Here is an 11,083-nt window from a genome sequence, read left to right as displayed (position 1 = left end):
GAAAAAAATCATCTCAATCGGAATTAAAATGAAAAAGTTATTACGTTTTTAAGAATAGAAAAAATATTGTTCATTAACTTGAGTTTGAATTTAAGAACTTGAGTTGAATAAAAAACTTGAACTCAGATTTTAACATCAAACTCAAATTAAAACTTGAGTTAAAACTCAAGTTAAAACTCAAATTTTACAAACAGACATAAATTTAAATAAAGTTATAACTGAAGTTCAAATATTTTTTAAATTTTACTCTGAAAGAACAAGCCCTTAATGGATCAAACAACCAACATCATTCTCACGAACTCCTCGTAATTAACGAGACCATCTCCATCCAAATCAGCTTCTCTGATCATTTGCTCTAGCTCTTCATCTTTCAATTTCTCCCCAAGATTTATCATCACATGCCTCAACTGTAAACACAAGATCATGATCAACGGGTATATTTCAGATCGTGTTAAAACAATTTCCATTTTTCTTTTTTTTAAATACTTAAAAATGAATGAATCTTTCTCTTTTTCTTTTTGGGTAGCAGCAAGAGGAAAAAGATGTAATATAAGTAGTCTATTAACTTATCACGCGATGGATCTATATAGTATTACATTATTACAATAAAATATAGAATTAACTCCGAAGAATATTTCCTAATGTAAACAGTACTAATTACATAAACCCGAGTCTTATATTATTTGAATATAATAATAAACACAGATTGTTTTAACATCTAATATTTGTATAAATTATTGTATATTATTACATTTAAGACTCGGATTTATTTATTTCACTCTAGAAGCCAAGTCAAAATAAAAGCTGGACTGATGTGAATTATTAGCACCTGCGTACGTGACACTGACTAATTGTAAATTTGTATCCTTGAAATTGGTTCTGTCATTTTTCCTCCGGGGTTTTCAGTTGTCACATTTTAAAGATTCTTTTTTTTTTTTTGGATTTTCATACAAGAAATAATTAAGGCCCGGGTATATATATTGACAACTAATTAAATTATATTCTTATCACGCTACTTCATCTAATTATAGCCTATTTGGTTGGAAGATTCGTTCTCTGATTCGAATCATGATTCACGATTCGTTACAGTATTTTTCTTCACAAAAAACACACGTAAATCAAAAATGATTATAATCTCATGATTATAATCCATGAACTAAACGGGTCAGTAATAGAGATCTAACTATTAAAAACTCATATATACATATATATATATATATATATATATATACACACACACACTAGTGGCACGGACGAAACGAAAATAACAATAAATTGGATTAGTTCAACCTCAGTAGGTGAAATGTAGCCATCTTGATCCTTGTCAAACACTCTGAAAGCTTCTCTCAGTTCTTCTTCCGCCTCATGTTCCTACGCGTTAATTAGCTTTCATAATATATGCATATATCTCAAAAAGAAAATAATTATTAATTAATACGTGTAATAAAGAAAAATGATGGTTATTAATACAACATTTAGAGAGTGGTCTCTTTTTTTTTTTTCTGTTTTTAATTTGCTCTAATTTTATGTACCTTCATTTTCCTTGCCATGAGATTCAAGAACTCGCCAAACTCTATGGTTCCATTTCCATCAACATCTACTTCACTAATCATGCGTTGCAGTTCTTCTTCTGTAGGATTTTGGTCCAAAGATTTTATGGCAGTTGCCAATTCATCAATCGTTATGCAACCTATATATACCAAATAATTTGTTAATGAGCACTTTAACATTATAGTTATATTAATCAAGCAGAATTAATTCATCTTTTTTTTTCCCCAGCCATGTACCAACAACCGGTTATAAATCTACGATACCTTCATAAATATACAGAAATGACCGAAATATATGTATTCGGATGGATATTTTATCACAAACGATACAATCATTTCTAAATAGAAAAAAAAAAGAAAGAAAGAAATACAAGGGAAATTATGGAAGAAAGAACTCTATATATCTATATATATATATATATATATATCACATACCATCTCCATCTTTGTCAAGCAGATAGAAGGCTTCCTGAAAGTCAGCAATATGTTGTTCTGTCAAGACTTCTCCCATATTGTGGAATTTGTATCTAATATATTATATATATATATATATATATATATATGTAGCACTGTCTGATCAATATATTTAAGCTTGAGCCAAAGAGAAAGAAAGGTGATATATATATATGCAAGACTATATATATATATATTGCTGGAACTACCATATATAAATGCACTTCACTTCACACGACACGAGTTATGCATTTATATAGGCAATGCATTTTAAGTTGGTTTGTAAAGAAGAGTGCTCCAATTCAAAAGTTGGAAAAAACTAGCTAAGGTAGCTAGAATAGAAAGTGACGTGAAATTTTGATTTTGATTTTGATTTTTTTTTTCTCTCTTTCAAAGTCAACGTGCTTTATTAAAATTTTGGCATCAGGAAATTTCTGATTGTTATGACCTGAGAAAAAGTAAAAAATTGATGGGTGTGTTTAGAACTCATTTTAAAATAATTTTAGTTTTTGTATAAAAATGAAAAAAAAAACGTTTTTAATCTCATATAGAAATTACTTTTAAAAATGATTTTAGTAGTTTTATCAATAGATTATTTTCAGTATAAAAAAACTCATTAATGTTTCTCTTTCTCTGCTCGAGAGAAGAGAAAACGAAAATAAAAAATGAAAAAATGACTTTTCTATTAATGTTTCTCTCTGCTCGAGAGAAGAGAAAACTAAAATAAAAAATGAAAAACGACTAAAAGTCATTTTTTATTTCTCTCTCATTTTACATTAGACTAAAAAATCGTTTTCATTTATGTTTTTTGTCTTTATTACGTCAAACGCCGTTTTAAAAACGTTTTTATTTTTTTATCAAAAAACGTAAAAAATAAAAATAGAATCAATTTTAAACACGGCCGATGTTTTTGGTGATGAATTTAATTTAGTTTGGTAATAACATTTAAAAAAATTAACGTCTTAAATGGATTCTTTTTCCGGGATTTATTTTTCAAGCATACATTATAACTGACATGAGAATAGAGGCCAGTTCGATACAAGTTAACTCAACTTTCTATTGGTCAACAAAATAATTATGCGTTTTCTATGCAAAAAAAAAAAAAAAAAAAAAAAAAAAAAAGATGAGTCTTTTTTCCGCGTGTGGCTCTGCATAAGGATTGCCTGTTGTTTTTTTTAGATTTTTCTGAGTATATTAGAAACACACACTGAGAGAATGTCTGGTTAGAGAATTTAAATCATGATTTGAATTATAATTTATGATTTATTATAGTATTTTCTTTCATAAAAAATACACATAAATTAAAAATAGTTTTAATTCATGAACTAAACGTCTCCTGAAAGATTACGTGTTTTCTTGCTTTAAAAGTCCTTGTTGATTTCTTGACCCATATATAACGGTTTCATCAATACGTCACCTAGAGGCCTTTGACTTTGAAAACCTTAACTATTATACAGTTTAATCAATTAGCATTTAATAATCAATATTTTGACGTTCGGCTCATTCATCTCCATTTTCATATCCTCTAATAATACTATGTTACACCAATTAAAATATTTTGAGTGACATGATATTTTAATTGAAATGGTATAATATTATTTGATGGGAGAGATCTCATGAACAATGTCCTGGTGTTATATCTAAGTATAATTTTCTCTCGTACTTTTATTTTTCAATGGCAAAAAAAAAGAAAAGAAAAAAAGAAGTGGTATAGAGTGAAGATATACTTATTTGTATGTAATAAATATCTCTCTGAAAAAAAAAAAAAAAAAACATGAAATATCTAGAGATTATAACTATCGTTTATTGGATATTGAAATTTGAAACTAGACAAAAGAAATAAATGGAGAAAAAAAAATCTAACCATTATTCGAGTTGTCTTCCGTTCAACAATATTTTTTTTATTCGAGTTGTCTTCCGTTCAACAATATGTTTTTCCTTTCTTATTTCTTTATCAAAGTCTAAAAGAAAAAAGAAAAAAGAAAAATTCTTGCCCCAAGAGGGCCGGCACAACCTTAGTAAATCAATATTATTAAAACTAAAACAGTTGAACTAGAGAACCGTATACTTTATATAAAATGCATTTTATAAATTGTAGGGTAATGTATGAAAAAGCATTTTATTAATAGGGCTGATTCGAGTTTAGAATTCGAGTTGAGATGTGATTTTATGTGAGAGTTTTTTACTGTAGCAAAAAAGTTAGATGTGACTATTTGTGAGAGCTTTTTACAGTAGCAAAACTCAAATTCTAAACTCGAATAAGCGAAACGAACGAGATAATGTTTAAAAACATGGCTACCGAGAGAATAACTACTAATTGAAAAAGGATTTTTCTATATGATAATATAAAAACTATATATGTAAATTCTAATGGATGTCCAGACATATATATGTTTTTGTACATATGTGGTATATGTATACAGGATGTGCGTTGATCTGTGTGTGTGTGTGTATATTATGATTATATATATTATTATTATTTTGGTCTTAATTGCTGTTATGGGTTTGGTCCAATCCCCCTATTACACAAATGCTCATCAAAGCGACTTTAAGTTCAATTAACAAAGTATAAATGGCCGATTTCAGGAACAAAAAAGAACAAAAAAACAAAACAAAACAAAAAAAGTAATGGCCAATACAAGATGACAATATTTCAACGCTTTTATATAGGATGTAATTATTCCATTATCCAGCCCCGAGCAAAGCCACGTGATCCTTAATTTCTCTACAGATTAATTTTTTTCTTTTAAATAATCCTCTACAATTTTCATTTTTATACCCTTTTTTTTCCGAAGGAAATCATCTCAATTTTCTTATTGTTGATGACTTGATGCCCGAGATATTCATGAACCTTTTTTCTTTTTCTTTTTAACTTAGAAATAAAGGATTGCATCTGTACACCTTAAAATAATTAAGTGTGCAATTATTGCTAGACTATACTTACAACCACATGATTCATGATTCATAATATATATACATATATAGGTATGCCTATATAAACTGTATTTATTATGAGCCATAGCATCTCTTAGGAAAAATTAGTTAAATGGTCTTTTTTTTACCATATTTTTTCGTAAATGGCCGAATTTTTAAAATAACTCCCTTTTTAAAAAGTCAATCAGTGGGTCACCCATTGACAATTAGGATTACCCATAATTTATTAATAGTTTGTCATTAATAAATCTATAATTTATTGATTAAAATTGAGTAATTATTAATTGATTTTGGTTAATTATTAACCGATATTAATTAACAATGAAGAATGTTTGAGTTAATCAGTTATTAATCAGTTATAAGTAAAAGTCAATCAGTGATAGACCGCTAATTTAATTAATAAGTTAATAAAATGGACTTTTTTGTAATTTTACAAAATTCTGACTATTTATGAAAAAAAAAATCCTTCAAAAAGCATCATTTGTGCTAAAATCCCCATGTTTTATTATATATAAATTAATCAGGCCATAGCATCTTTAATGAGAATGTATTTATTGTAGATTAGGCATGTAACGAGCTGGCTGCAGCCTGCAGGCCATAGCTGTTTACTTCTTTTAGTCAATTTTAACTCAAGCTATATGATAAAAGCCCAATAACAAATTAAGTTAATTTGTTGACAAATGGAACTAGAAAACTTACGATTAATAAATCCAAGATCTAATTATTTGAACCAATTTGTGTAGCAGATCTCCGAATAATATTACAACAACCAATACCTAACCTTATCGCTTATCGCTTGATTAAGTCTCTTAATAGTTGCCTTTCAATCTTCAAAAGGGTTATAATTATTTGGAATTGAAAAAGTGAAGCTAAATAATGTTGTAGGTTGCAATCTAGCTTCTAGGTTTAATGTCCTTGTTCCCGGCCGGTAAAAATTTTGACTTATCCCGGTTCTAGTAGAAAGAAAATTAATAGGTAATTTTTGAATTTCAAAGTTTATAGAACATTCAACTCGGAAAGAAAAAAATTACAACATATCATAATTGTATTTAGATGAATTTTGTTCAACATTAAATAATCAGACGAAATTTTTTTTTTCAAATATTTTCACGCTATTACACGTACGTTAATTATATATATATATATATATCACAGTATAAGTCGTATCACATTTTATATTATGCGTGCGTACGTGTGATTAAATAAAATTTCAATAAGATAATTAATGTAGACCCAAGAAAAAAGAAGGGAAATGATCGAGAATTGTGTAAATAGAGCTCAATTTAAATAAAACAAACAGAGACACAAAGAGTGATGCATTTTCATATTAACTGATGCCGCTTATATGTACTCTCACTTAATATTTCAATCGAGGATATGGACAAAACCTCTGTACGACCAGACATATAACAAAAACCCCTGCACGACCACTTGAAGGAAAATATATACTATCTAACTGTTAATTAATGTTGTGGCCACAGTGCATATATATATATCACTAATTTCCTTTAATTTTCTTCCGACAAAAAAACTTATTTATGATGACGCAATGTCGTCGTGAATAACTATATTATCGTCAAAAAAATTATATTTGTGACGCAAATTAGTCGTCACAAATAAATAGGCGTAAATAATATATTTGCGACGACATAGTTTTGAGATGTCGTTGCTAATACATTAGTGACAACGGTCGTCGCGAATAAGTCGTTACGAATGTTCCGTCGAACATGTCGTTGATGATGACGTGTCCTAACTTATTTGCGATGACATATGTCGTCGCAAAAGTTTTTAAAACTTTTTGCGGCCATACGCTTCAAAGTGTCATTGCTAATAATGTGGACTATTTGCGACGACATTTTAAATTAGTCATCGTAAAAAATGTTTTTCTTTTTTTTTTTACCGTACTTTCCTAATAATATTAATTATTAAATATATAAATTAGAAAAAAAAATTTAACAATAAAATTGATTTTGATAATAAGAAAAACAAAAATAGATATTTCAATCTCCTAATTTAACAGCATCGTCGTCCTCATCCTTGTCTTCTCCGTTTCGCTCAGGCGGCAGAGGAACCAACGGTTGGGGATGGTTAACTGGCAAGAAGTTGATGTTGGGATTCATTGAGCGCATGTCTTCCATCATGATCTGCTGGTTGTCGAACATGTTGCATTGCTCGACGTAGAGGTTGTTCAGCCAATTTTGGACATGCTGGGGCAAATTAACGAAAGACGACCTGTTCGATTGCGAAGCAGATGATGAGGTGGAAGCGCTTGAACGATTCCTTCATGGCAGTGTTGGTCTCACTCCCTTAGTGTGTCCCCTGCGCTTGCCCAAGACTTGGGACATAATCCCTTCCTCATTGACCGCCGGGGATGAACCTTCGCCAGAAGACTGTGTCATCTACGTGGTTCTTTCCCTCTCCATCTGAGCCTGCAAAGGTAAATGAAATAAAAATGAATAAAAATAGTATAATATGTTATGTTAAATATGAAAAAAGAAATAATTACTTACAAATGTCTGTTCCACGTCCAGATTGACAAAATTCTGCCTATGACGGTGCATGTCACCCTAATTTTCAATTAATGATCTTAGCTCCTGGGTCTCGGGATTTGCCTAATCAAGTTGGACGTGTTAGAATAATTAGTAAGCCAAAGTGATAAAAACTTAACAAGTATGCAAATTAGTATTACCTTATCGAAAAGATGCTGGGAGTATGACTTTCTACCATGGAAGCTAGACCACTTTTGACTGCCATGATTTTGTTGATTTGTAGCAGATTTTTTCTAGTATTGGTCATAGATGAATTAGTATCATACTTAATAATTAAATAAACCAATTAATCACAAATAAGAAGACATAATGAAATTGAACCTAAAAAGTATGGGACATAAAACGATCACAGCAAGGTCCCCATTGCTTTTTTCTCATCAAGTTTTTAGGAGAATTTTGCATAACAAAATCATCCTTTTCTGCCCATCCTATCTTCTGGAAGTGTCTATGCAAGGTAGTCTTTCAGTCCTTGTAATATTTACTGGCCTCACGGTCGACTACATCTCTTATGATGTCGTTGTCGCGGTCGTAATCGAGGTTAAACCAATCATGGGGCACATTAAAAAATCAACAAATAAATTTTATATATTGCATCCACAATTAAATTTTTAGAACAAATTTTGTTTCAAATAGATACTGGCATGCGATTTTGAATCCTTCTTTTGTGCTCCTCAGGCATGTCCTTCCAGCCGTTGTAGTATGGGTCACAGATATCTCTTGTGTGCAAGCCGACAACACTGTCAAAATATGGGGTGTTTTCGCCAATCGCCTTCCACGTACCGGTCTCGTCAAACAAGACAAAAAGCTTCCCATCTCTTTGTACCCTCTCAACTATATCTCAACCTAGAGCTACCCCTCGACCAAATTGACGTCGAAGTGTCGGCTCTAGAACTGTAAGAAAATAAAAATAACCTAATTTGATTATATAGAGTTCGACGAATAAAAAATACTGTTTATGTGTTATAGCATATAATACCTTGCTGACAATGTGCCGGGAGTCTCGTCGGATCAGGTGGAGGCTGTGATCCTCCTGCAGAGTCGGCGCATGTAGCTATTAGGCCAGACATCGTGACTATGTGTCGTATAAAAATAGGTTTTCTTGTGACAATATAGTCACGTTCATAAAGAAAATTTTATAGTTCCTGTTTCAACTTTATAAGTTTTATCAATTTTTATGAATAATTTATTCTATTATTATTGCACTCATAATGTTTATAATTAATTTTTAATTTACTTTCTATTAATATAATTAATTCTTATTAATGAAATTCTTAAAATTAGGTTTTGATAAAATTTCAGCAGCATAACGACATATTTTCCTTATTATCCAAAACTTCAAACCTGCGAAAAAATAGCTTTTAAAAGATTTCGGCACACCATAACTGCAAGATGTGCCACCCAGAACAATCATCAAAACTTTTAATTTTAACCTAAATCAAATTATAATCTCAAAATTTCAACAATCTCAATACCAAATTTCAATAATCTCAAAATTCATAATCCAAAATTCAATATCTTTAATCCAAACTTCAAATTACATACTAATTCTAAAATCTATAAATCAAAATTCAAAATTCAAAATCCATAATACAAAATTCAAACAACAAAAAACTCAAATATTTTAAACTAAAAAATACAATAAATATGTAAAAACTTACAAAGTTCAAACCCACTAAAACGGGGGCTGAAAATAGCATAGGCAAAATGCGGCGGCGGCGGACTTTGACGGCGATGGCAGGGAGTTTGTTTTTTAAACTTCTTTTGATGAAAAAACAATTAAAACTTATGATAATGTTGATTTGGTGAGGATTTAGAAGAGAATAGATGGAGATTTTGGGGGTTTGGGGTCGGAAAACCGGGGAGAGACCGAGAGAGAGAAAGAGAGATAGATCGAAAAAAATGGAGGAGGAGGCTCTGGTCGTGGGTATATAGACAAAGTTTTTTGCGATGACAAAAAAGAATATTTGCAACGACATGTCGTCACGAATATAACTTATAAAACTATTTGTGACGACACGTGTCGTCACAAATATAACTTAATTATTTAATATTTATAACGTAGGTTCCAGAATTATTATTTGCAACGACATATATTAATGTCGTCGCAAATAACTTTTGGGGAACTGCCCAATTTTCCCGCCTTTTACTTTAGAGAAGTAATTCAAAATCAGTATTTTCAACGACATGTATTAATTTCGTCGCAAATAAATTTTAGGAACCGCCAAAATGACCCCTTTTTATTTGGGGAACAATAAATAAATGAAATATTTTTTGCGAAGACTTATGTCGTCGCAAGTAATTAACTATTTGCGACGACCTGTCATCACAAATAATGTTGTTTTGGTGGCAAACGTTGGTGCTACACAACATTTGCTGCCAACTACATATTTATGACGACGTGAGTTTTTAACAACGATAATATTTTCCTATTGTACGAAATGTATTTGTGACGTTATATCGTCACAAATACGTGAATATCGTTGTAAATAATTTTGTCGCAAATTGGCCAAAAAATTTAGCAGTGGTTTGTGTCATGTGATAACAAAATATCATGATATACTAATTATACGGAGTTCATATATTTGACATCAATTTTATTTTATCCTATATGAACATGTTCCAACACAACATAAAACAACATGGGACGTTTGTTGTGGACGTACCCAATGGACGTTTTTCAATCATACAATTACAAGCAGTCAAATTAAAACAAAAAACGTTCAAGTTCAAGCCAACTTGGGCAACACATGCCGGCCCCAGTTATATTCTTTCAACAAAATAACTTTCATTTTATTTTTTTTTATTTTTTTTTTGCATGCATATCCATGCAAAAACTTACAAATTAACCCCCCCTTCCCATAATATTCACAGGTACCCTAGCTAATTTCCTATATATATAATATCACCTATATATGTTTTTTTTCTTATAATTGGCATCAATACTTATCAAATTAACAATGGAGCTCCCCGCGAACCTTAAGCCCGACGAGGCGAGCCCGGAGTGGATGAACAAGGCGGACAACGCGTGGCAGCTCACCGCGGCGACGCTCGTCGGCCTCCAAAGCCTCCCGGGCCTCGTCATCCTCTACGGAAGCGTGGTCAAGAAGAAATGGGCAGTGAACTCAGCGTTCATGGCCTTCTACGCCTTCGCCGCGGTCTTGGTGTGCTGGGTGGGGTGGGGTTACCGCATGTCGTTCGGCGAAAAGCTTGTCGTTTTCTTGGGGAAGCCGGCGGTTGCCTTGGACGAGAAGTTCCTTCTAAGGCAGGCTTTTTTGGGGCTGTTTCCTAATGCCACGATGGTGTATTTCCAAGGCATGTTTGCGGCGATCACGTTGATTTTGATAGCGGGTGCGTTGTTGGGGAGGATGAATTTTCGTGCTTGGATGTTGTTTGTGCCTCTTTGGGTCACGTTGTCGTACACGGTTGTGGCTTTTAGTATATGGTGTCCAGATGGTTGGTTAGCCAAGCTTGGGCTTATAGATTACTCCGGTGGCTTTGTTGTTCACCTCTCTGCTGGTGTTTCTGGTTTCACTGCCGCATTTTGGGTAAATAAGGCACAACATATATATGACAAATATACTATATATATATATATAT

At 31.6% G+C, this 11,083-nt stretch overlaps 2 protein-coding genes across 2 annotated transcripts in view; one reads left to right on the top strand and one right to left on the bottom strand.

Annotated features, from left to right (window-relative positions):
- Positions 1 to 272: 272 nt before the first annotated feature.
- Positions 273 to 2,061, bottom strand: LOC21407318 (calmodulin-like protein 11). Its single transcript, XM_010103995.1, has 4 exons — positions 1,986 to 2,061; positions 1,533 to 1,690; positions 1,291 to 1,371; positions 273 to 407 (listed from the first exon to the last, which is right to left on the bottom strand). The coding sequence occupies exons 1-4, from the start codon at positions 2,059 to 2,061 to the stop codon at positions 273 to 275; spliced, it is 450 nt and encodes a 149-aa protein (XP_010102297.1).
- An 8,382-nt stretch (positions 2,062 to 10,443) lies between these two features.
- The window catches only part of LOC21407317 (ammonium transporter 3 member 3), a 3,169-nt gene continuing 2,529 nt past the window's right edge, over positions 10,444 to 11,083 (top strand). Inside the window, exon 1 of the mRNA XM_010103994.1 lies at positions 10,444 to 11,031. Coding sequence (XP_010102296.1) covers positions 10,444 to 11,031 — 588 coding nt within the window. The remainder of the gene's footprint in view (positions 11,032 to 11,083) is intronic.

Source organism: Morus notabilis, unplaced genomic scaffold (genome assembly GCF_000414095.1).
Source record: "Morus notabilis unplaced genomic scaffold, ASM41409v2 Scaffold205, whole genome shotgun sequence".
In the NCBI taxonomy this organism is placed as follows: domain Eukaryota; kingdom Viridiplantae; phylum Streptophyta; class Magnoliopsida; order Rosales; family Moraceae; genus Morus; species Morus notabilis.
Note: the sequence above shows the minus strand (reverse complement) of the source record. Positions and strands in the feature narration are given on the sequence as shown.